At 38.4% G+C, this 26,743-nt stretch overlaps 1 protein-coding gene across 1 annotated transcript; it reads left to right on the top strand.

Moving 5' to 3' along the window:
• The first annotated feature begins 1,122 nt into the window (after window positions 1-1,122).
• Window positions 1,123-21,858, top strand: REELD1 (reeler domain containing 1). The gene is given in 8 exon segments (XM_083366904.1): window positions 1,123-1,251; window positions 1,254-1,323; window positions 4,444-4,656; window positions 7,109-7,331; window positions 7,886-8,058; window positions 9,011-9,305; window positions 10,986-11,049; window positions 21,046-21,858. Coding segments are annotated over 8 exon segments (1,770 nt in total). The 5' UTR covers window positions 1,123-1,134; the 3' UTR covers window positions 21,661-21,858.
• The last annotated feature ends 4,885 nt before the right edge of the window (window positions 21,859-26,743 follow it).

Genomic DNA, 26,743 nt, shown 5'->3' on the forward strand with positions numbered 1-26,743 from the left:
GTTGCCTACCCCTGGGTTATCCAATGAATTTTGAACGCTGCTACACAGAACATGGCCATGTTTTAATAGTGGAAGGTTGGTATCTGATAGCAACAGAGTGGTATAAAATTGTTCTGCGTTTGAACGCAGTAGAAATACTCCTCAGGTTACAACCATAATGGAGCCTGCTCATTACAGTTTCAAGTGATGGCTGTTCAGCAAGCCAGCCTAAGGGATGGGGGAGGCCCTAGGAGGCTTAGCGCAGGCCCAGGCTCACCTATGTTGGGCCTCCTGAGGCATCCTGTGCTCTGCTTCTTGCCTGTTGGAGTCCTTTAGCTTCCTTCTCATCCAGCAACCTAGGGGAAATCAGATGGCTGGGGCTTGCAAGCTTCCAATGACAAGGGGAGATCTCACCAGTGTGATAGCTGGGTAGGAAGGAAGCTAAAGGCTTGACAGTTCCAGCCAATTCACACATGCTTCAACCTGCTTGATGGGACCCAGCAGAGGGGTGGGGAGATGCTACAGTCCCCAAGTGGTCAGTTGTAAGGGTGAATGGAAGGGTGCTGCAGCAGTCATAACTTTCAAATCGGGTCATGAGCTTTTTTGGGGGGGGAATCTGTTGTAACTTTGAACAGTTACTAAATGACTTGTAAGTCGAAGACTACCTGTGATGGTAAGCTAAGGCTAGTATGAAAGTCTCTGTAATACAAAAACTAGAGAAGCACATGTTCGCTTGTTTCTATGTGTCCAAAGCCATAGAGGCATTGTCTCTGGGTACGGAATTTAAAGTCTTACATTTTTAATGCATTTAAAGCAAAAAATTTCCAGTGGAAAGGATTCTTTAAAATTAATTCCAAAATCTTATTTCAAAATTATCTGGACCCATAGACCATTTGTAACTTTCTAAAATCAAGGTTTAAATTACCTTTTGCTGTATATTCCATAAAAAATAAATCCTTAAACTTTTATTTAAAATTTCTGTGAAGCCTGTTTCCTTAAAGGTGACAACCATGGGTTGTGGCAAGATGGACATTCCTTTCCCTCTCAGAGCTCTAAGCCCACCCAAGGCTGCTGTTTTGCATTCTGGTCACAGGGAGCAACTGTCTGGAGCACTTGTGGGTGATTTCATGTCATCTCCTTGTCCAAGAAGGAATTATGAAGGCTCAGTCTACCTACCAGCTCTTCATTCTGCTATGGTCATTGGCTCTGATTTTTATGGAGTTGTCTTCAATTTGCCATTTCTTCCCTGGAAATCTGAAAAGAAATATACTGTACTATCGAAGATACCAGACTGGGAGATTAAACTTGGAGAATATGCAGCAATAGCAAAATTAGCAGCATACAGTCACAACTAAAGGCTAACAGAATTTAAGAATAACTTCCATACCAGTACATATTACACAGCAAGGCAAACAATCTAGAGTAAAAGATATGAAATCAGAGATATATGTTTTTTAACAACTATAAATATTGAATAACAATCAGAGTATGAAAAAGAGATTATTAGAAATAAACATTTATCTCACAATGTTTTAGTAGTTTTTCTTTGTTATGTTCTTAACAAATAGTGGATATTTGGCACTTATTTTGGAAAGACAGAGATTTAAATTCTACATTTAAATTTAATTTTGTAAGGTTAAATTATAATCAACTAATAAACAATATGGTTAATCTCTAAATTCTAATCAGTGATATACTGAGTGCCTACTGTATAAACATGACAATTTCTGTATACACTTAGATATATTTATCTACCAACTTTAATAATAGAAATACTTAAATAAAATATTATATTTCTATTATAATAATAGAAATACTTAAATAAATACTTAAATATTTATATTTTATTTAAGTATTTCTATTATTAAAGTTGGTAGATAAAGTTGGTAGATATAAACAATTAAGCCAGATTATTCCTAGGTTCTGTTCCCAGAGCTGTTTCTATGTTAGAGAAGCTGTAGTCAAGGAACATGGACAAATAAATTTCCTTATGCTCCAGTGCCTCAAACACCTGTTGTAAAACTTCAGTTAATACTTGCACTGTTTATTTGTGTTAACAATAGATGTTATGCCCCTGACCTACATTATTGATGGAAATGACATCATCTAAAAGAGAGATGAGGAATAAGAAATTTTCAGGCCTGGATAGAATCAAACTCCCCTTTCCTATATTGTTAGAACTTAATTTCAATATTATTGTACAAACCTGGAAGATAAATTGGGCAGGATATGTTTTCCAATGTGCAAAAAAAAATCAGTTCTGTATAGTTGGTGGCGAATGAGAAAATAAAGCCCTCTACATAGATTTTTTGAAAGAAATTCCAGATGAAACACTTATAATCTATTATGAACTTAAATTTACATGAAGCAATATCATATCCCTACACATATATTATGTAATATTGTAGAAACCATTCTTTGTGATCCTTTTTTCCCCATGAATGAGTAAAGTGTGAAGAACTAACATGATTAAAACTGGATTTGAGCACTTACTAGCTTCCTGTAGCTATTAAGTAATAACAGTAACAGCTGTTGCTCTTCCCATTAGTGGAGAAAGCAAAGAACTTTTTTCTTTAAAGGATGTTTGCCTGTCAGGCTGCAGGAGAAAGCTGCTGTGTCTGAAGGAATATGGGTCCCCAGGTAAGTAATAGGAGCTTGTAATGCAACTTTGGTGTTCAATATCAGGAGACTGCCAGTGGGTGTATTGAAGGACATAACCACTAACTTCAGATATAATAATTTGTAATTGGAATATAGATGATGCTGTGTGAGAACTGCTCTAGCGCAGGCATGTCAAACTGCTGGTCCGCGGGCCGGATGCATCACACCAAAACCGTGCCCATCCCATTGCCGGCAATGGGGAGAAAGTTGCAATACGTCACACAACATTACGTGACGTCGCGAGTTTGACATGCCTGCTCTACCAGGTGTCAAAACAAGACATTTGTGAGTGGCTTCATTGTTCAAAAATCTCAATCATGGTACTGGGTTTTTAAAATGTGTCCCTTCTATGGCTTTACAACTTTCTTTAATATGGAAATGTTTGCATAAATCTATTCAGAGGAATAAAAGTGAACAAATCACTCTATGCTCTGAGAACAAATCTGAGAAGAAAAAGTTCATTGTATAATGTTATTCCATTCAGTGCGCTGAAAATAGAAGGAAAAATCTTTATATGCCAGGGGTGTCAAACTGCCGGCCTGCAGGCCGGTTGCATCATGTGGAGGCCGCGACCACCCCAGTTCCAGCAATGGGAAAAAAAGTCGTGATACGTCACAACACGTCACATGGCGCAGTGAGTTTGACACTCGTGCTATATGCTATAGAACAAGCCTACTTTTATTTATTACATTTCATTATATGATGTAGTGAAATATAATAAAGGAAAATATAATGTAGTAAAATTATTGAGATTTTTCATTTATAATAATATATTTTTACTTTTATAATGCAATAATAAAAGCCACACCATCTGCTGGTGTAGATTTTTGTAGTCTACATCTGGCAGCCTACTCCATTTGGCTGATCATTTATATTTGGACTTCAGAAGCTTGAAGATGACGTGCTATAGATATCAATTTGGCTGGGATTGTCTAAATCAGAAACGCACATATTGAGGTACCAGAATTGCATATAGTCTCCTAGTTGTGGTCTCATTAAACTCCAGAGGTAATTATTCAGTTGTAATTTCTAATAAGTACAAAGTATTACTTAGGCATTCAGGAACAATGATATTTTTAGTTTAAATTAATTTCCCCATCCTGCTACTCAAATGACTGTCAATACAGAAAATATTGCACACTTTGTTTATGTTCAAAGGATGTACAGAGATATAAAGTTAATATTTTTATGTTTCTATTAAATAGTTGCAAGACCAAAAGAAGGTTGCAGGTAATTCAGTTTGAATGCTGGAAAAATGTGATTTCATTACAATGGATCTGCTGCTGGGTGAATATTTTGTAGATAGGTCACAGAGCCTGAGTAGCTGCATTCATCCCTTGCATATTAAATTATTGCTCAGAAAAAAAGTCTCTATAGCAGTGCTTCTCAGCCTCAGCAACTTTAAGATGTGTGACTTCAACTCCCAGAAATCCCCAGCCAGAATTCTAGAAGTTGAAGTCCACACACACAAACAATCATAAAGTTGTTGCGGTTGAGATACTCTGCTCTAGAAGTTTCTGACCTAGCCTCACCACATGCATCAGAAAGTTCAGTTCCAAAGAGTTCCCAGCTAAGAAGTCAAAGCTGCTACTTTGTTCTCGAGAAGTTTTGCTTTGTGGACTAACCATGGCAGAAATTCACAAATAATTAAAACCTCGCTTCTAGTGGTGTAAAGTTTTTCAAAGCTAAAGCTTTGGTTATATCTGGATTTCAAAGATGTTACTGGATTCAGGCTATTTTTTTTATAGAAAGATAAAAAAAAATTATTCCTGCCAAATGTATTTGTTTTTTTCTGTTAGGCAGAGGGCAAGATGAAAGCCTGGTCCTTTCTTGTTCTGTGGGCATTTACAATCCTGTACTTGGTTTCATACGCTGATGGCTTTTCCCATGGGGCCATCCTTTCTGCCTGTTTTGATATGAGACCCAAACACATCCGAGCTCATCTTCAGAATCCTCAGAATAATTACATTACCATCCATACCAACACTTCCTTTTCTCCAGGTGACAGGTTACCAGGTAAGAAATAGCACCTGATTACAGGATTCTCAAAAATAATTACTGTGTTTCCCCGAAAATAAGACCTCGTCTCTTTTTTTCCCCTCCAAAAGAGGCACTACGTCTTATTTTTGGTGTGTGTGTGTGTGTGTGTGTGTGTGTGTGTGTGTGTGTGTGTCTTTTCCACTGTCTCAACTTGCGGTGGCTGCACCAACAGCCCCACCCAGCTGGCCTACTTCTGCAGCCGAAGGAAATTCCTCTGGAGCTGAGAATGAAGCTCCAGATTGATGTGTGCGGTGAAGTCAAGCTGAGAACCGAGCATGACTTCACCTTCTGCTGTGGAATTTCTAGTATTATATCTCTTGCATATTCCGTTCCTGACATCTTTTTTTAGTTCTGTTCAAGTTTTTCTTCTATCCTTGTCTTTAATTCCTTGTTTTTTCCTACTGTTTATCTTTTGTATTTTCATAATCTTTCTCCAGAAAATGTAATGAAAGAAAGAAAGACCAAAGGATTGGTGATGTGATTAGTAGCAGGGTTTTTTTCCTCATAGAACGCTCAGAACGGAGTTCCGGCACCTTTTTTGGATGGAACCCTGTAGGGTAGGCAAGGTGGGTTGTATGACATGTGTGAGTTCCGGCACCTTTTTCTTTTACAAAAAAAGCACTGATTAGTAGTATGGACTGTCAGGACCCACTTCAACTAATCACCCAAGAAAGCAGAACTTGAAACAAGCATTGTCTCAAAAGGAAACTTTTATTAGGGACTAGTGACAGCAGGGAATGTAAGGCGAGATCTGAAGAGAAGCCCATATGAATGATGTAATTAAAGCAAGCAATATGCCCCCTCCCACCAAAGTCATAATGTTCATTTGAAATTCAACCAATCCACAGGTGGCTTAATGGGCAGCTGACTGGTACAGTAGGGGTGCATCTCAAGGTCTTCTCCAGCTTTCGTTTCCTTGTAACTGTCTTCTAGATGAGAAGACACATTCCGTACTCAAAAGGAGGAGGCCAGACAAAGAAAGGAGAAAGTGAAAGTTACCACTATGAATCCCCCATGCACCCTCTCCCCCAACAGGAATGGCAGGCCACAAAAGAATAGAAGAAAGGAGAGAGAAGACAAGGAGTTTGGGGGTCTGACATGGACACTATTTTGTTTTTACCTCTATTAACTACGTATTAAATGTGAAATGTCTGAACATGCCTAAAATTTGCTTCTTTTTAAGGAAGAGGGGTTATAGTGGGGAATTATAGGAGATAAAGATGCAATACTGAGGTGTAATCTATTTTGTAATTTCTTGAAAATATTATTTATTATTATATATAAATGGGTTTTATTTTGATGCTTCACTTTGAGAAGATTGGAAAGTGTTTTCCCATTTCTCTGGGTGGACTTTTTTTTAAAAAAAAATCCTATTTATATCCCGCCCTTCTCCGAAGACTCAGGGCGGCTTACAATCTAAGCACAAATCAATGTGCTTAGCAATAGCCTTCATTCTATGTATATGCCTGCTTATTAGGGCTTTCCCCCCCCCCCCAAGCAGCATTATTACAAAGTCAGCATACTGCCCCCAACAATCTGGGTCCTCATTTTACCTACCTCGGAAGGATGGAAGGCTGAGTCAACCTTGAGCCTGGTGGGACGCGAACCTGCACTAATTGCAGGCAGCTGGTGTTATTTAAGGAGGCATTAGCCCACTGGTCCACCAAGGCTCTTTTGCATTAACTGGAAAATACTGCTGCTGTTATTGTCTTGTTGCCCCTCTGTTCCTTGCTCCTAAGTCTCACTATTGCCTACATGTCCACATATGGGAAACTCCATAGGTGAAATTCTCTCTTGGGATTTAAATGAAGGTAAGAAGCCAAGAAACCTGCAAATAATTGAAAAGAGGATTGTACAATAAAAGACAGGAAATTCTCACAAAGAGACTCTGTAGCCACTTTATCACTAAGAATATGCCAGAATATCACACACCACGAAGCTTCTCATCTGCTTTGGGAAAAAGGGAAAAATATTTTTTCCCATCAAATTGAGAATGGTTGAAAAATATGTAAGAAAAATATGCTCACTATAGCTCAGGCACACATAATAGCAACTTCTTTTTCCAAGACATAGCTCAGAAAAGTAGTTCTAATGTTCTACTTTAGTAGAACTTTTAAAAGATTGCCAAGTTGCTTGAGGGTTTTATATATCTCCTGACAAATTGTATCAGACGCTTTCCAAAACGTAAGAGATTGGAATGAAATTATTTCCTTCTTGTCAATCATACTTATGCTCAGTTCCTTCTAGAAAACTGGGTTGTGAGCAGAAGCACATCTGAGATGTGAAACAAGTGGATTCTAGTATAAACATAATCTCTACAATAATTTTTTGTAGGTGGACTTCACCTCAGAAACCCTCTCCTCTTCAGCCCCATATCTACAGTAATACAAATGTTTTTGCATCATGTCCTTTCCCCTCCCCCCTCCAGTTACAATCAGGAGTTCACGTGATTTTATGGGCTTCATGCTTCAAGCTCGCAGTGTTCTGAATGACCAAATTGCCGGCACATTTGTATACATTCCTCCTGGCTCCAAATTACTGACTTGTTTCGAAGATGGTGACACGGTTACCCATTCAGACAAATCGCTTAAGAGAAACTTGTCCTTTGTGTGGAAAGCACCAGATCAGCCTATTGGAGACATCAGATTCTTGTAAGTATTTGCTTGCTAAGTATGACATTACTTCCCGAGGAAGTATTCTCAGGGCTTTTTTCCTCATAGAACGCTCAGAACGGAGTTCCGGCACCTTTTTTGGATAGAACCTCATAGGGTAGGCAAGGTGGGTTGTATGACATGTGTGAGTTCCGGCACCTTTTTCTTTTACAAAAAAAGCACTGAGTATTCTAATAACTCAATTGATGAGAATCAGATAAGTATTTTGGTGTGCAGGTTTCATTAAGAAGAGCATAGAGCATGGTTTTGGATAAAAAAGATGGAAATGTTTAAAATCTTATTTTACATTCTGATTATTTACTTTGAAAAGGGTAATCTACAAGGGAATTTACTCACGTCTGGTATGAGTTTCTAATTAGCAGAATATAGGATCCTATGAATATTATACTGAAAATTTAAAATTGTTCTACGCCTAATATTTTCATGCATTTTTCAATTATACTGCTTGCAGATTTTGAAGAATTCTTTTTTATTTTGCTAAATGATTCATTACTGCAGAGAATGATTAAAGCCTTTCTTCAAATACTTTACAGTTTATCAGTTGTTCAGTCATACTTTGTTTATTGGGCAAAGATTGAATCGTCGACTGTTTCTCAACAAACACAGAATAGAACAATTACTGAAAATAATGATCTCTCCAGTACAATTAAACCAGCACTACTTCAGGAACGTATTGATCTGAAAGGAACATTTACTATAGGAAAAAGTAAGTTGTCCTCTGACACACGTTTTTTTCTTGTAGGAAAGACTATAAGTGCCCGTTTTATTTTTTAAACTGTTTTTAGTTCTCTTAACTATACAATAGTTACATTTGCCACAAATTTCCATATTGAATTATAAATTTATTGAGGCAGAAAGTGGATTCTTATTTTCATGAGCAAAATGTCCAAGTCAACTAATTTCTGCCCTAATTCAATTTACAGTCTAGTGTAAAGGGAATAGATTATAAATGAGCAGCTTCTCTAAGACAGCTTTTCCTGATTTTTTTGTCTATTATGTACCTGGGGTGGTTTCTTCATATGAATAAACTTTATGAGCCCTCATTTGGATCATTCAATAAATGTAGCGGGGGGGGGGAAGGATCAAATACTCTTGTTCTTCTTTTCTTTGCATCTTTTAAATGTTAGAACATACTTTTTTTCCTTTTGAGAGACAGGGACAGTTCTTAGGCAAAAGTGGAGAGCAGAACTGCCTCAAGTAATAGAAAATATGGCATTCAATAACAATCAGTGCTCTATCCATATATAGTAAACCTCTCAGGTGGCATCTGACTGACTTCTCTCAGAAATAAAATAATGGATTAGATATAATAATAATAATAATAATAATAATAATAATAATAATAATAATAATAATAATAATAATAATAATAATAATAAGAAGAAGAAGAAGAAGAAGAAGAAGAAGAAGTAGTTGGAAGGGACCTTGGAGGTCATCTAGTCCAACCCCCTGCTCAGGCAGGAAACCCTATACCATTTCAGACAAATGGCTGTCCAGTCTCTTCTTAACGTTCATCTAATTAAATAATTTATCTCTTAACACTTTATAATGTATGACAATTGTTTAACATGGAAAAGATTTATGTAAATACGCATGTTTTATATTTTGTTCTGTGCAGTTATTTTTTAAGGTTTTGTTTTTGTTTCCGCTCCCACAAGGAAGTTCTGTTCCTGATACCATTGTAACTCCATTTGCAACATTTCCACCCACCACCAGCCTGATTCAAACTGAAGCAACCCTGGCTTTGGATTCAACTTACCATGGAAAACAAGCTTCTAATGTTGGAATCACTAGGAATTTTCTTTCTGAGTCCTTTGGAGACAGGGTCACTTCCAATGACATAATGCTCAATAATGGAACAGACAAAAATGGTGATTTCACTCTGGAATCATCCCTTCAGCTTCAGGATCTGAATTTCAGAGTGCAAGATTATTTTTCCAGTGCACGCAATAGGTATTGTGAGAGTATTGAATGTGTGTGTGTTAATGGCAATGTGTGAAAAGCTGTTATCATATAGAATGCCAAAGAAATCTATAGAATGTGTGACATTTTTAGGCAAAGTATGAAACGTCTGTGTTATTTAAATATGCTATATGCTTTCCCTAGGCACTGTATATAATACCTAGGCATTATGCAGAATGACAAGAACTATTTAGGCAAAGTATGAAAAGAGAATCATGAAAAGGGTTAGTGTTAGGACTAGGGTCAGGGATAGGCAAACTCTAACTCAGGGGTGTCAAACTCAATTTCATTGAGGGCCGCATCAGCATTGCGGTTGCCCCAGGGGGGTGGGTGGGTGTGGCCTGGGTGGGCATGGCCTACTGGGTGGGCATGGCCTACTGGGTGGGCATGGCCAGCTCTACACCGTCCGCATCAAGGGTGCCTATGGGGGCCTGGGCAGGAGTGGGACAGATCTGGGGGTCTCTGGCAGAAGGAGGGTCTCTGGGCCAGGGCCAAGGCAGTGGGGGCTGTTCCCTCACTGTTTCCAGGATGGCTTCGCGGGCCGCATGAAACCACTTCGCGGGCTGGATCTGGCCCCCGGGCCTTGTGTTTGACATGTCTGCTCTAACTCTAACTCTAGCTCTAGCCATAGCCCCAACCCTAACCTTTTATTGAAAAGACATATATGAAAATGAAATACAAAGTAAAGTACAGGACTTTCTGGGGAAAAAAACATGAGAGAAAAAGACCAGTATTGACAACTTGTTGCAACAAAGAAGGCTAGAATGGCATTTAGCCATTCTTTTTAGCCTTCAAACCCCAATCTTACAGACATTTACAACAAGCAGATTTCATTGAATCACATAGTTAATGGAAATGATACATTTCCTATAATTCTAAAGTTTTAAACCCTTATGACGTGACCAAGTGTGCCACCAGTACCTCATAAAACAGAAGGGCTACCAACAATGCAAGTTCTTCCTTATTGGGAAGTCTAAATTTCCAATCTGCTCTAGTTCATATTAAGACAAGATCTCTCAGAATTAATCTGGTATAGACCTCATAACTGCTAGTAGCCATGTAAACGCTGAGGTTTCAGGGAATTGAAGTATCACTTATCAAGTATCACCCAGAAGGCCACAAGTTTGCATACTTGCTTTTTAATAAGACAAGCAAGAGTGTTCATTATGTTATTAATATACTGTATAGGCTTGATCTCATTGCTGAATCATTATAATCTAGGAGCAATGTCCTTAGATGAGTCTTTAGAAAATTTCACTCTCTAAACATTGGGAAAACATCATATATAGAAAGATGTGTGAGTGAGGTGTGAAGATCTTACTCAATGGTTCACAAGATGTTAAAATTGTGAGGGACAATTGGAAATTGGCAACTGTGAGATACCCTGATTACTTGAAAACTCTGTACATCTGTTCTGAAAATGATAGAGATTCATAACAGGAAGCAGCATTTCAGCAGACTGAAAGCAAAACTCAGTATGAATAGCACAGCTGAGATGAGGGAGCTTTCGTCCTCCATTTGTAAAATCAATTTCTATTTGTAAAATGAATAATATAAGAAAGTGACATCAGGAATTCAAACTGTAATAAATATTAGTACAGTGCAGTACAATTACTGAATATTTACTAATATTACAAGAAATTAATTGGAATTTCCTCTTCAATATTTTAGGACAGAAACTACTTCAAGTATTCACATGTCTCTTTTGTGTCTGACATGTAAGAAAAGCATGCAGGTAAGCCTTTGGGGAGGTCTGTGTGTGTGTGCGTGTGTTTGTCTGTGTGCGCGTGCACGTGCGCGTGTATATGTGTAGTAAGTTAGGACATAACGTCTTTTAGTAAGGATCTGAAGATTCACTTTTATAATAGCATCATAAATTCTTTCCATGGCAGAAGTCCAGTCTTATAAGGCACATATTTAGAATTCTGTTTTAGAGGTGCTATTATTCTTACTCCTGTTGAGTAAAAGCCCCCAAACTGCATACACTGAAGTCTATTTTCTGGCAGACTTCGGTAGTTTTACCTGTAACTCACATGCCACCCACTTTAGAACAGAAGCACTTCCAGAGATTCATGATTTAAAACACAGTATACATTATAATGACAAAATTATCCGTCACAAAGTTAAAACTACAGAGATAAATTAAAGCATTTACAATTAATTTATGAACACTTACCAACACGCAAATGACTTACATGGTATATAGTGATTTACAAGATATATGGCATCTTGATCATTAAGTGAATCCAGCTTCCCCATTGATTTTGGTCGTGAGAAGTGGAGTGGGAAGGTCACAAATGATGATCATATGGTCCCAGGATGCTGCAACCATTGTAAATACATGCCTGATGCACTTCTGGTGGGGATGCTATGATGGTTGTATATATGAGGACTGGTCATAAGTCACTTTTCTCAGTGCCATTGTAACTTCAAACAGTCACTAAACAAATGGACTACCTATATTCTTGTATAATACTATATAAATAATATTGTATAATGAATTAGAACCATTGTGTATTTAACTTGAATCATGATGTATTTAACTCAAAATTTGCTGCAATAAACTATGTTCTTAACTATGGTTTGTCCTTAAACTGGGGTATTTTTAACCGTGGGAAGTTGTAAATTATTTGCATTTGCATTGGTTCAATCTGCTCAGTATAGGAATCAAGTTTAAAACATAGCCAAAATATGGCTGGCCAATATCTGAATACAGTTGATGATGGGAAAGTCACTATACCTGTCAATAACTAATTTCACTGTTGAAGTATTCTTGACACTAAGCCATCTATCTGACTTCCTGTAGTTTAAAACCACTACTTCACATCCTACATTCTGTAATATTAGGGAAAACTTTTGGACACCTTTTAAATGGTACACCATCAGATATTTGACTACATTGTCTTATCCCCACCTGTCAAAACTAAACCCATTGTTTGCCTCATTCTGTATTTATAAGACTTAGTTTCTCATTTCCTGATTATTTTTAATGTTCCATATGTATATATGTTCCAGTTTTCCTAGATTTATGTAGTTTACATCTGGTAGCCTACACCATCGGAAAAGTTGATGCCCTAGAAATATCTATAGTCCCTCACAGTGTAGTTTTGATAATCTCTATAAGTTATTAATCCAGTTGTAACTTCTTATTTGTGATTAAGAAGAAAATGTTGATTAGACATTATGGAACAATGATTATTTTAAATTTTAATTCATGTTAAATGTCACTGAATTCAAACATTTTTTTCCTTATTCCACCTCCCATTCAGCACTATTTTTGATGTGCCCCCCATTCTCCAACCTGTTACAAAATGGCCTCATCAAAAAAAAATGTAAACTTGAATGAGTTGTGGTGGCACAGTGGTGAAAGTGCAGCATTGCAAGCTGACTCTGCCACTGTCAGGAGTTCAATCCTGACCAGCTCAGAGTTGACTCAGCCTTCCATCTTTCCAAGACTGTTAAAATGTGGACCCAGACTGCTGGGAGCTGACATTGTAAATTGTTCAGAGAGTGCTGTAAAGCACTATGGAACAGTATATAAATCTAAGTTTACAATAGTGGCAAATATCTGCAGTTCAGGTGTAGGATGAGGGTGAAAATTCATTCTTCGAGCTTGTGGGTTGATTTCTGAATGTTTTGTTACCAGGCTAGGTAACATCTTCAGCGGAGTTTAGGGGATATCAGTGTAAGTGTTCTGTTTATAAGGGCTTTGTATGGTCAGTAGGTTTTGTGATGGGTCAGATGTGAGTCATCAGTGGGAGTCTTGTGATAGCTCTTGTGATGAGGCAGTTACATCAAGTCAGGGTTATTGGGAAGCGAAGTGCTGGTTGCTGGGGCTTACGTAGGTTGGTTGAGGATCAGTGCTGTCTCTGGTTAGCTGTGTGGCTCACTGGCCATACTCAGCGTGTGGTCCTCAATGGAATTGCCTCTTCAACCTACTACTTGATAAGATAGAAAAATGTGGGCTAGACAGCATCACCACCAGATGGATTCGTAGCTGGCTGACCGGCCATACTCAGCGTGTGGTCCTCAATGGAACTGCATCTACATGGAGGGAAGCGTGTAGTGGGGTGGCCCAGGGCTCTGTTCTGGGCCCAGTGCTCTTCAACATCTTCATCAATGATTTGGATGAGGGGATAGATAGGGAACTCATCAAATCTGCAGATGACACCTAGCTGGCAGGAATAGCCAACACTCCAGAAGATAGGCTTATGGTCTTGACCATTGGGCGCTATCTAACAAAATGAAATTCAATGGTGAAAAAAGTAAGTTCTATATTTAGGCAAGAAAACCCAAATGCACAGGTATAGTATAGGTGGTACCCTGCTCAATAGTAGTAACTGTGAGAGGGATCTTGGAGTCCTAGTGGACAATCACTTAAATATGAGCCAGCAGTGTGCTGCAGCTGACAAAAAAGCCAACACAGAGCTAGGCTGCATTAACAGAAGGATAGAATCAAGATCACGTGAAATGTTAATGCCACTTTACAATGCCTTGGTAAGGCCACACGTGGAATACTGCATCCAGTTTTGGTCACCATGATGTAAAAAAGATGTCGAGACTCTAGAAAGAGTACAGAGAAGAGCAACAAAGATGATCAGGGGACTGGAGGCTAAAACATATAAGGAACGGTTGCTGGAATTGGGTATGTGTAGTTTAATGAAGAGAAGGGTGAGGGGTGACATGATAGCAGTGTTCCAATATCTCAGGGGCTGCCACAGAGAAGAGGGAGTCAAGCTATTCTCCAAAGCACCTGAAGGCAGGGCAAGAAGCAATGAATGGAAACTAATCAAAGAGAGAAGCAACCTAGAACTAAGGAGAAATTTCCTGACAGTTAGAACAATTAATCAGTAGAACAACCTGCCTCCAGAAGTTGTGAATGCTCCAACACTGGAAGTTTTTAAGAAAAGACTGAACAGCCATTTGTCTGAAATGGTAGGGTTTCCTGTCTGAGCAGGGGGTTGGACTAGATGACTTCCAAGGCCCCTTCCAACATCATCATCATCATCGTTATTATTATTATTATTATTATTATTATTATTATTATTATTATTATTATTATTATTAATTATTAATTATTATTATTATTATTATTATTATTATTATTATTATTATTATTATTATTATTATTATTATTATTATTCGCACAGTCAGCCAGATGTTCAGACTGGATTTGGCATTTTTCTCTACCTATCGAGTCCTTACCTGGGATGGGCAGATGTGGATGTTTGATGGTATTACAGATATCATCACAGGATGGAAGCAGTTCCTAGTAAGGCTGCCTTTTGCAATTGACTAATGGCAAATTTGTCAATGCCAATGGTGTTCAAATGGTACTCCAGTTGTTTTGGGATTACACCCAAGGCACCTATTACTGTTGGTACTACCCTTGCTAGCTTTTGCCACAGACGTTCTACTTCTATTTGTAGGTCTTTGTATTTTGTTATCTTCTCCAGTTCTTTCTTGTGTATTCTGCTGTCTCCAGGCACTGCCACGCCCACTATCCAGACTTTTTTGTCTTTCTTATCGACAATTGTTAAGTCTGGGATATTATGTGGCAGATGCTTGTCTGTTTGAATTCTAAAGTCCCAGAGCAATTTAACTTTATCATTTTCTATGACTTTCTCTATTTTATGATCCCACCAGTTCTTGCTTGCAGGCAAACGATATTTCTTGCAGATCTTCCAATGCACCATTGTTGCTACTTTGTCATGCCACTGCTTGTAGTCAGTCTGTGCGATCTTCTTGCAGCAGCTTATTATTATGATTCTGAGGGGTTTGTAGGCTAGTTGTAGGTCAATGTGTCTGTTGATGGACTTGCTTGTGGAGTGCCAGACTTTGAAGAAGTCATGAGCATGGCCGGTGGTAGCATGGCCAATGATTTTTGTGTTACTCCAATCGAACTGGTGCTGTTTGGTGTTGTTATGGGTAGAGATTAAGGGATCATGCTGTTTGACTGCCAGCCATTATTCATAGATCCTGGATTTTAACTGATGTGATGTTTGTCTCACATAGAATTGGTTGAAATTGTTACAGTTGATTTGGTAAATTATGTTGTTTCTTTCATCCTTCTGTATCTTGTCTTTGGTTCCAGATAATTCCTGGTGGAGTGTGGCTGTGGGTTTGTGGGCTATTACTATTCCTAGAGGTTGGAGAATTCTGCTTGTCATTTCCAATGACCTTTTTGTATATAGTAGAGTTAGCTTTTGCATGGTGGTTGGCTATGTGTTATGTTGTGGTTTGGATGCTGTGTGTTGGAATATGAAGTTTTTTGGATAGCCATTATGGAGAAAGATGTCAAGCAGCCATTCTCTTCTGCTTTTCTTAGTGTTGTGGTGCTGGAGTGTGTCCTAGCCTTTCTGAAAAGCGTCTAGACACAGCTTCTTTTGTGTGTTGCTTGTGAAGCTGAGGATCTGGTCTGTGTGCATGGGTTTGTAGTAGACGCAGTTTCCAGTTCTCCATTATCTAATCTCCTTATATCAATGTCAAGGAATTGGAGTCTGTTGTCTGTTTACTCTTCGCATGTGAATTTGATCCCAGGGACTATGTTATTTTTTAAATAATATTTTATTAATTTTCTAATTTTACATTTAGGTATTTAAAAAGCAATGTGGTGGCTGGGTTAATCAACAATTCAATAACATACAAAAATCTTTAGTACAAATCTCAAGTTACAACATCAAATATTTCCTCTCTTTTTCCCTTAATATCTACTATCTTGTATTTAAGCTAATACAGTTCTTATTCTGTCAACTACCGGTAAGTAAAAACATCATTATTACATTTATCAATAAATGTTTAGCTTATTTAATTTAATTAATTTAATAACATTTATATACCGCCCTTCTCCCTGAGGACTCAGGGCGGTTCACAGGGCAGAATAAAATAGCAGATACAAACATTAAAAAAAGATTAAACAATTGCCCTAGTTAAAAACAATGGAAATACAGTGCTAAAAACCCCAAGAAAAATTAAAAGACAAAGATAAAACAACCCCAGCAATCCCCATCAGGCTAGGCCAGCTTGTACAAACAGAAATGTCTTAAGATCGCGACGAAAGGAGCGAAGATCGGGCGCCATCCGGAGCTCTACCGGTAGCTGATTCCACAGCTCCGGAGCGCCCACAGAGAAGGCTCTCCCCCTGGGGGCCACCAATCGACATTCTCTGATCGGTGGCACCCTGAGGAGGCCCTCTCTGTGGGAACGCACAGGGCGCAGGGAGCTTGATGCCGGCAGCAGATGTTCCCTGAGGTACTCCGGCCCCATGCCATGGAGTGCTTTGAACACCGTTACCAGTACCTTGAATCTCACCCGGAAGACAACTGGCAACCAATGCAGCTCACGGAGCAGAGGTGTAACGTGGGAGTATCGGGAGACTCCCAACACCACTCTCGCGGCTGCATTCTGTACCAGTTGGAGCTTCCGGGTGGTCCTCAAGGGCAGCCCCATGTAGAGAGCGTTGCAGTAGTCCAGACGAGAGGACACGAGCGCATGAGTGACCGTGCATAGATCATCCCGGCTAAGATAGGGCCGCAACTGACGCACCAGGCGAACCTGTGCGAAGGCCCCCCTAGTCACAGCTCCTATATGGTCTTCCAAGGTGAGCCGTGAATCTAGGAGGACCCCCAAGTTGCGAGCCCTATCTACAGGGGGTAATAGTTCACCCCCCATAGCCAGAGGTGGAATGTCCGAATAAACCCGGGATGAAGGTATGCAAAGCCACTCAGTCTTGTCGGGGTTGAGCTGGAGTCTGTTCCTCCCCATCCAGACCCAAACCGCCTCCAAGCAACGGGACATCACGTTGAGGGCATCACTGGGGTGGTTTGGGGTCGAAAAGAAAAGTTGGGTATCATCAGCATACTGATGATACCCAACTCCAAAGCCACGAATGATCTCACCCAGCGGCTTCATGTAGATGTTGAACAGGAGAGGCGAGAGGACCGACCCCTGAGGAACTCCACAAATGAGAGACCTCGCAGTCGACCTCTGCCCCCCTGCCAACACCGACTGCGAACGTCCCAAGAGATAGGAGGAGAACCACTGTAAAACTGTGCCTCCCACTCCCAGTCCCCTGAGACGCCGCAGCAAGATACCATGGTCGATGGTATCGAAAGCCGCCGAGAGGTCTAATAGGACTAGGACAGAGGAATGCCCCCTGTCCCGAGCCCTCCAGAGTTCATTCACCAGCGCGACCAATGCCGTCTCCGTGCTGTGCCCGGGCCTGAAACCCGATTGGTACGGGTCTAGATAATATACATATCTTAGTTACTTTTACATTCAATCTTTATAGACAATCAATATCCTGTTATTGGTTTTTCCCCAATTTTTAGTTTCCCATCAATATTCAAATTTAACCTTTGATATTTATAATTTCCAGGCTTTAGGTAACCAAAGTTTCCCTTATCTCAATTCACAACAGAATCTAATATTCAAAATACACGTCTTATCTATTTGAGTATAGTCTTGTTCTATTTTCTAAAAGTTATCTATTTCCCACCATATTAAATCATCTAATTAATAATACAGTATCCCCTTTAATAAATCAAAACCATTATATATATGGTCTGGGTTAATCAATAAATCAAACATATTCATATATTTTTTTTCTTTTGGGTCTAATTTTTAAATTTTAAATATTAAACAAATAGAATCCTTATTTTCAACTAGTTTCCAAAATTCCCCTTACCTCAACTTCTCCCTTTAACCCTCTAATTGGTAATATAAAATCCCCTCTAATAAATCAAAACCCCAATTTTCTTCAGCCTTATTTTGGCTTTCTTCCTTTGCCAACTAGCCTTCCATGTTAGTGCTTTTAAATCATCAAATAGATCTCCCTCTATTATTATATATATTATTTGAAATAAGAGAGACAATTTAATTGCCATTTTTTTGGAAGGGCTAACCCATTTGTATTCATTAGATCATCTCCCTGTTATTCCAATTCCCCATGACTGTCCTGATATGTTTATCTTCCATTCAATCTGTTCTTTCTCTTCAAGTTTCTTTTGATATATATACAAAGTCTTTTCCATTTTCAGTGTTGTCACTCCCTTTTTGGGGTTTTCCATTAACCATATTTGTTGGTCGATTGAGTCCTCTGTCTTAGTATTTGATTGTTCCACTTCTTCTGTTATCTTCTATGTTGTTAGTTCTTTGGTTGTAGTAAAAATTTGGGTTTGTATATCTAAACTGGCATCTTGTTCTTTTATGTTGCATCTTATTTTGTCACAAACTGAAAGAATGGTTTCCTGTATTGGTTTCAACATGGAAAAGATCTTTTCCTAGTCTTCATTCATATTCTCTTAATAGTGTGTTAAGTTGAGAACTTTAAAATCAGACATTAATAATAATTTTATAACTAGGTATGGGATCTCTATTTCACATGTTTATAGGTAGTCTTTATAGTAGAAGTCATTTGTCAAGTAAGATTTTATAGTCCAAGGTATTTCATCATCTCATATAATAACCAATGTTCCCCAGATAAAGAATTAAGAAAGCAATTCCCCACATATAGCTCTGAAAGTCAATAAAGGTTTACATTCATAGTTCAAGCAGGCCAGTTATGCCACCCAGAAATTCTCTTTATAGCTGAGTTTCTCACAAGTGGTATCTATCAAGGTTGAAAGAGTTTTATCTGAAGTCTGGGCTTCAAGCCAAGTCTCTTTTAGGCAATAACAAGTTGTAATACCAAACTTCACCACAAGATGTCACCGATGCCGTTTAAAGTTTTTAAAGTCCAAAATTTTAATAATCCTTTTTCCAGTTTTATTTCTTTTTTTGTAGATAAAAACAAAAGTCTCCAGTAAAAATAAGAAAAATTTTGGTCCCCAAGTTTCAGAAACATATATATCCAATTAGATTAAAATTTTTCTTTTTGTGCTTTAACTCCCCTGGGTAGTCAGTCACTGCTATTCTTAGAAATTCCTTTCCCTCTCTCCTCACAGGGAAAAGATACTTTGGGCAGCTTTTACAGGAAAAGAAAATACTTAGGATTTTAAAGAGAAGACCGTATCTCACCCAGTTTCAATTGCGTTGTTTTAGAAGTGCTTGGTGGTAAGTTTGACTTTGGCTGTCTGTAGCTTAGTGAGCCATATTGCTATGGCTGGTCTTTCCTCTGCCAGTTTGGAGGGCTGCCCCGGTGCTGCCCTTCTGCAATTAAGCGGGGATCTCCTCTTTGCTCGTCGCCCCTACAAGGCAACTTTCAACCCTTTCCAGGGGCCCCCAGCGAAACGAAACCAAACAAGGAAGATGGAGCTCGCCTTCCAGTGGCCACGGCTGCTGCAATGGCAAACCAGAAGTCCCTCGGGACTATGTTATTGAGTAGGTGGTGTGTTTCTTCAATTTGGGAGTGTTTGATGATGACAAAGATGTCATTGAATTTTGATTGGATGGTGGGTAGAGGTATGGATTCGAGTCATTGCATGACTGCTTCGACTATTAGGCCTGATATAGGTGATGCCATCGGGGTACCTTGTATTTTTATAGATTTTCCCATTGAACTTGAAGTATGTGTTGAGGCATAGATCCAGGAGTTTCATGATGGTTTTTGTGGACTTGGAGTGTTCTGTGGTGGTATCATCTTTGTGGGTATGGTGTTTAGTGAGTAGATGGTGTATGGTTTGTTTAGCCAGGTTGATGTTAATAGAGTGCATTGACATTGAAAGAGACCATAATTTCTTCCTTGTTGATCTTGGTGTGCTTGATGCTTTGGAGAAATTGTTCTGGGGAGTTTATTGAGTGGGTTGAATCATTGACCAGGTGTCTGAGTTTCCTCTGTAAGGTTTTTGCTAATTCGTAGCCCTTATAAACAGAAGAACACTGACACTGACATCCCCTAAACTCTGCTGAAGATGTTACCTAGCCTGCTAACAAAATGTTCAGAAACCAACCCACAAGCTCGGAGGACAAATCTTCACCCTCAAAAGTCTAAGTGCTATTGCCATTGCTTTGTCTATGTTCAAAGCACAAAGTATTTCTACAGAGATATAAAGTGTTTTAATATTTATATTGTTTTTAAAATAGTGTCAGAAAAGAAAAACAAAAAGAACAAAACACAAAGATACACATATTAGCCAAAAGGTGCATAATGTGCTTAAAAAAATAAGTGAAAAAATACAGCAAAAAATAATAATTTAAACAATTACAATTGTATACATAATTATATAACCATATTTGTTGCTAATGTACTTATATAACTATTATGCTTTTTTAAAAAAAACTACTGTATTTTGTATCAATGAGACTCGGATTTCATTACACTTATTTTTAGATTTTAGATTTAGATTTTATTAGATTTATATACCGCCCTTTTCCCGTAGGACTCAGGGATGCTTGACAACTGATTCATATTTATGACTGTTGCTGGGTCCCAAGTCATGGGATCATCTTTTGTGACCTTCTGACAAGTAAAGTCAATGGGGAAGCCAGATTCACTTAACAACTAGGTTACTAACTTATCAACTGCAGTGATTCGCTTAACAAGTATGGCAAGAAAGATAGTAAAATTTGGCAAAACTAACTTAACAAATGACTCACTTAACAACATAAATTTTGGACTCAGGTGTAGTCATAAGTCAAGGACTACTTGTAACCTAATAATTATTATCTGGAGATTATAATGAGATCTTTTCTTTCTATTAACAGCTTTATCCCCATGATGCTCAATTAAGGCCACTGTTAGATCTCAAGTAATCTTTTATCCAAATATGCATTTAATGTTTTTGCTTTCAAGGAGACTTTGGTGATACCTACTCCAGAAGTAACTAAGTCTGCACCTCCCATTACAACTTCACCATTGGTCCAGTTTTGGGAATCTCCTAAGACAGAAGATTTGGATAGAGAAGAGAATATAGATGTCTACCAAAGTTTATCAGCAGTTTCAAGACAAATAACAAATAAAAAACCAACAATACAGAAAGTTTCAGTAAATTTTCTGCCCCAGGCTGAATTTCCAACATCTGGGCAGGAGACATACGATCAGAAGGCGGATCCTAGGAATACACTCCTAAAAGTAACAAGGACAAAACCCCAAGCTGCTGTTTCTGGAGTACGAAAAGGAAAGTCACACAAAGAGTCACGACTTGTAGCAGCTCAACTAGGTGTTCTCCTTGGCTGCTCTGCTGTCCTTGGCATGGTCCTAGCTGTTGGCCTCCGCTGCATCCATTCCCAGTATTGCCATAAGCGGACTGAAGTCTCTTTTAGTGAGCCAGATAATAATGTCATTGCACTCCAGGATAGTGGAGAGATGATGCACTTCAGGAAGATACGAGAAAATAGCTTTGTCCTGGTGCAGGCAGAGTACAACTGGATCAGCCCTTCAAGCAGTGTTAAAAAAGCTGTTATGTAGAGAGGCAGTTCATTGTGATATTATTGATGTTGTTCTTTTATAGGTGAAATCTGTTCATCTATGAGGCTACAGTAAATGTTAATAAGAAATCTGACTAATTGCATATATTCATTTAAGCAAATATAATCAAAGCATGCATGCTTTAATTACTACGAGTAACAAGAACTGCAATTAAGCATTGTCTCTTAGTCTCTGCAAATAAATAAATAAATACATAAATAAAGTTTTTCTGCTGGCTATTCTTTTTCAAACAAACTCAAGCCTTCCGCCCTCTTCTCACTTAGTGGCTTTGATTTGATGTGTGTGAGATTTCTCAGATAAGTCAAATTTTGCCACTTGAGCTAACTTTCCATTTCAGAAAAACAATGAAAAGCAACACTTGCCTTTTAGAAAATTGATTCCTGGCATAAAACACACTGACTGCCTTTATTATGAATTGATCTCCAGAAATGAAACAAAGATACAGTAAATGCCACCTTTTGGGAGTGGAACATGGCTCCTCACCAGGTGTAAATGGAAAGAAAGCTTCTCCTGACCATTTACACCTTGATCAGTTGGCATGTTAAATGCACACAGATGGCATTTTGCTTTGTTTCCTCTCCAGATCAGTTTGATACAACTATTGGAAGAGAAGTTTATTAAAGAAGAAGAAGGTTTTTTGTTCAATTCAGGAAGTCCCAACGTGGAGGGTATGGAACACAAACTGTTATATAGATGGGAAGAAAAAGAAAGAAATCAAAGAAAAAGCAAAAAGTGCAAGAAAGGAACAAAGTTAAATATAGAAAAATAACTTTATAAAAGAAGTGGTTTACAACATGCTTCACAACAGATATAAATACAAATCTCTTTAGTCACTTTAATTTGTTTCTCTAAAGTTACATCATGATTCTCTTCTTTCTATTATATATCATATTTAATCATCAAAACCATAGATCACAAATTCATTTTTTTTTCATTTTTACACAAGAAGTCTATAAGAGGCTTCTAGTCATTAAAAATATTTTTTTTCTCTAATCAAAGAAATCAGTTTGTTTATTTGTTTATTTATTTAATTGATTTTATATACCGCCCTATTCCCTAAGGACTCAGGGCAGTTTACAGGGCGAATTAAAACAATACAAATGAATAGAATTAAAATAGAATTAAATTAAGACTAGCCCACAATTAAAACAAATTTAAATTTAAAATTTAAAGTTAAATTAAAAACCCCTCAGTCCAGGCCAGAAAGATCAAATAACCAAGTTTTCAGGTCCCGGCGAAACGAGCGAAGGTCCGGGGCAGTCCAAAGTTCCACCGGCAGTTTATTCCATAGGGCAGGCGCGCCCACAGAGAATGCTCTCCCCCGTGGAATCACCCGCCGGCATTCCCTAACCGGCAGAACCCTAAGGAGGCCTTCTGTGTTGGAGCGCACAGGACGATGGGAGGCTGATGCTGGCATCAGGTGCTCCCTGAGATAATCTGGACCCATGCCATTTCAGACAAACACGGAGGGTTTTTGACCCAAAAGTCTTACTCCAGCTGTGCCCTCTTGAAGGAAGCCATCCAGTGGCGCCAGCTTTTCCTGATAGCAGATGAAAGTTTGAAAGGTGACCCATAAACTTTGAATTAGGACCTGATACTACCAACAATCTTTGAGTTGTATATTGCCAGTGAAATAATCTACACTCAAGAGTAAGGTAGAAATACCCCCAAATATGAATATAAGAAAGTAAAGAGAATAATCAGAGCAGCTTATTGAGGAAGGGCTAGGCATACACAGGGGATAGTGGCTGAATTCCAGAGGCAAAAGAGAAATAAGGAAGGAAAGGGAAAATGGAATGTGGTAACTTGTCCGAGACAAATCCTCTGTGCAGTTTGGGAATCTTCCTATACTTATAGCTGCTGCTTGAAGATCAGGTGGCAGTTGTGACTAAGTGGGCTTTGTGTTGTGCACAAGCTATACCTGTTCCTTGACCAGGAGGCCCTGCTCACAGTTACTCATGCCGCAGTCACCTCCCAATTGGATTACTGCTATGCACTCTTTGTGGTCTGCCCTTGAAGAGTATTTGGAAACTTAATCTGGTGCAAGACAGCACAGCACAGCACAGCACAGCACAGCACAGCACAACACACCACAGCACAGGCAGTTATGGGTGCCAGTCACTCTTCATTCATGATACCTCTGCTCTGCAAGCTGCATTGGCTACCACTATGCTTTTGGATGCAATCTGAGGTGCTATTACCTGTAAAACCCTTCATGGCTTGGAGTTGGGCTACCTTCTGGACCGTGTCTCCCCAATGGTATCTACCTGTCTTTGTTTGATCTGGCAAGAGGACCATGTTCTGAGTCCTGTCAATGAGAGTGTGACAGTTGGAGAGGCCTAGGAAGAGAGCCTTTTCTGCCATGGTGCCCATCTCTGGGACATTTTTACTCCAGGGATTAGTCTTGTCTCAACTCTACTAGTCTTTTGCAAGGCATTTAAAGACTGGTATGGCCATCAAGTCTGGGGAGCCGGAAAAATGGGTCAGTCCATTTCTAAAGTTGTGATTATATTGAAGGTGTGATGTCTTAAGTGTTATTGGCTGCTAATTTATGTTGTTTTTTTAATTTTGCTTGTCTTTTTGTTATGCTTTTTTTTAACTCTGGTTTAATCATTAGCTACCAGAGAGAGGCATATAAGATAGCTGAAATAAATAAAATAAAATAATGTCACAAAATTCAATAAAATTTTTCTATTTTTAAAATTCAAGTAAAATTATAAGCAAAGTTTAAAATTTAGTTTAACTGACATATTTTTCTTAAGGCATTTGTTTATAGAACTGCATCTTACCCAAATTATTTTCAATGGTTCAAGTATCACTTTTGGTTGCTTAAACATGGAATAAAACAAGCATACCACCACCATATTTGATTGGAAATGTGTAAATCATTAATTTATTTTATTAGAAGTAATGCTTTACTAAAATTAATTCCAGCTATGACTGAATCATTCCTAGAATTGTGTGTTTTACTACTTTACTAAAACAGTGCAGCAAGAAGAATGATTTTACGTTCGTTGTGTGACAAATTTGGATTGGCTCCTGATTCCCACATAAAGTAAGGAAACCATTTAGCCTAGGTCTTATTAAACAAACACACTCTGCACCTCACAATAGTTGCTTAATTTTAAAGGCTACATATATTCAATACATGGTTAATGTGATTCCTAATTAACTGAGAAAATAGGTCAACAAACTGATAAATATTTAAACAACTATCAGCTTTCATTTCAAAAGTTTGTTCTGATGGCTTAGCAGTTTATGAATAAATTACAAAATCTTACATCCTCCTGTACTATTTCTTTATCTGTGTTGAACAGGAATTGCTGTAGCCTACAGTCCTTTTTTCTTTTAGAAAGATTTGTTCATAGATTCAGCAGTGAAGATGAAACCAGTGTATTAAGAGTAGGAAAAGAAAATTGCACAATTTTCTCTCTGTTTTTCCCCCCTGCTGCTTATTATATAGCCACAATGAGCAATTCTGGGCACATACAGGACCACTCAATGAAAAGGGAGTTTAGAAAGTAGGTAGAATGGCTGTCACAGTTTGCTCTAATTTTTGTTCAGTGAACATGACCATTCACCTGTCAACTTAATGTATAAGTTTGGTTGTGTAGCTTTGTTTCAGCTTTTTGCAAACTGTAAATCCAGCCACCACCTTGTTTTCTAGTTCATAGATCATCAGAAATGAAGAATCTGATAGATGAAATTAGCCTGAACACAAAATCGAGATACGGTAAATTTTTGGAAACACTTGCTTGAAGTGTGTAAGAATTGTTAATGGAAGTAAAGCATAACAAATATAATTTTTTTAAAAGAAATTACAGAGTAAGGCTAATTTTTGCTGAAGTTCATCTGAGAGCCTGGTGTGAGGCAGAAAGCGTGCTCTGCGGTCAAGAAAAAGGCATTTCTCTTGTGAAGCCCCCAGATCCGTTGATGAGAAAGCTCTTTGTTTATGGAAAGAAATGTTATAAAAACAAACCAAAAAATAAACCCCTCCCTATGCAAAGAACAACTAAAATGAGGCAGCAGCATGCAAACTTTTGTTTTCTTCAGAACTCTTTCAGTCCAAATGCTGAAAAAAAATAGAAAATAAGGAATAAGGAAAAACAGACAAAAATCTGGCTAACTGTTTAACCTATAAGGTTTGCAGATCGAAGTCATTTCCAAAAAGCTGGTATTTAAAAAAACTGAATAAGTGAGGAGTAAAATTAGATTACTTCTTAGGAAATAAAATCTCTGCATGTGCAAGTGAAATACAGATGATAGATAAAATAAAATAAGTCAAGATGACTGGCCTATGATATTTCAAGAAGAATGTGCAAAGTGAGATAAGTAGAGTTTAGTATAATAGTTGCTTCAGTAAGTAGCAATATGTTTGGGTCCTGAAATTAATTGTGGTTGGGTTTGGATACATTTGTACTAGGATGGAAGTTCCCAAATGCTATATTGAAAAGCTAGAAAATATCCCAGAAAAAGGTGATGGCAAATCACCTCCATGCTGTTGTCAAAAACAAACAAAACACTTAGCTATAACCATGTGTTCAGCAGGAGTAAAGGTCAATTCATGACCACAGAGGCTCAAGTCCATCCCGTTATGGAAGCTGAGTGTTATGTATGCAGGCACCTGCATAGCAACAGCCACCAGGGGGTGTTGGCCTGAATGGTTTTGGCGGGAAACCCAGTTTCGGCGGGAAACCTAGGGACAACCCCATTTGCTGTCCGCTTACCTGGCTAAGTATTTAAGGAGGCCAGGTAACCCTCATTCCCCAGTTTGCTACCCCCTTCCAATAAAGAGCTGAACTCACACACCGGCTGGCATCTCTTCCTTGCGTCGGACCCACTACACAATACTGAGTATGGGCCAGCCATTATCTCTCTCAGTCCAAGAGATTATAAATGACCTCCTGAGCTCTTGGGGGAAAAGCAAAATGCAAGTCTACCTTTATATTAATAATAACACGATAGAAGAAAGAAGAAGGACAGATTGACAAGAGGGAACCCACAAACATAACTATAAAGAAAGATACATTAGGACATGTGTGTAAAGGTACAAAATATAATC

The sequence above is a fragment of the Vipera ursinii genome, assembly GCF_947247035.1.
Source record: "Vipera ursinii genome assembly, chromosome: 7".
Classification (NCBI taxonomy): Eukaryota; Metazoa; Chordata; class Lepidosauria; order Squamata; family Viperidae; genus Vipera; species Vipera ursinii.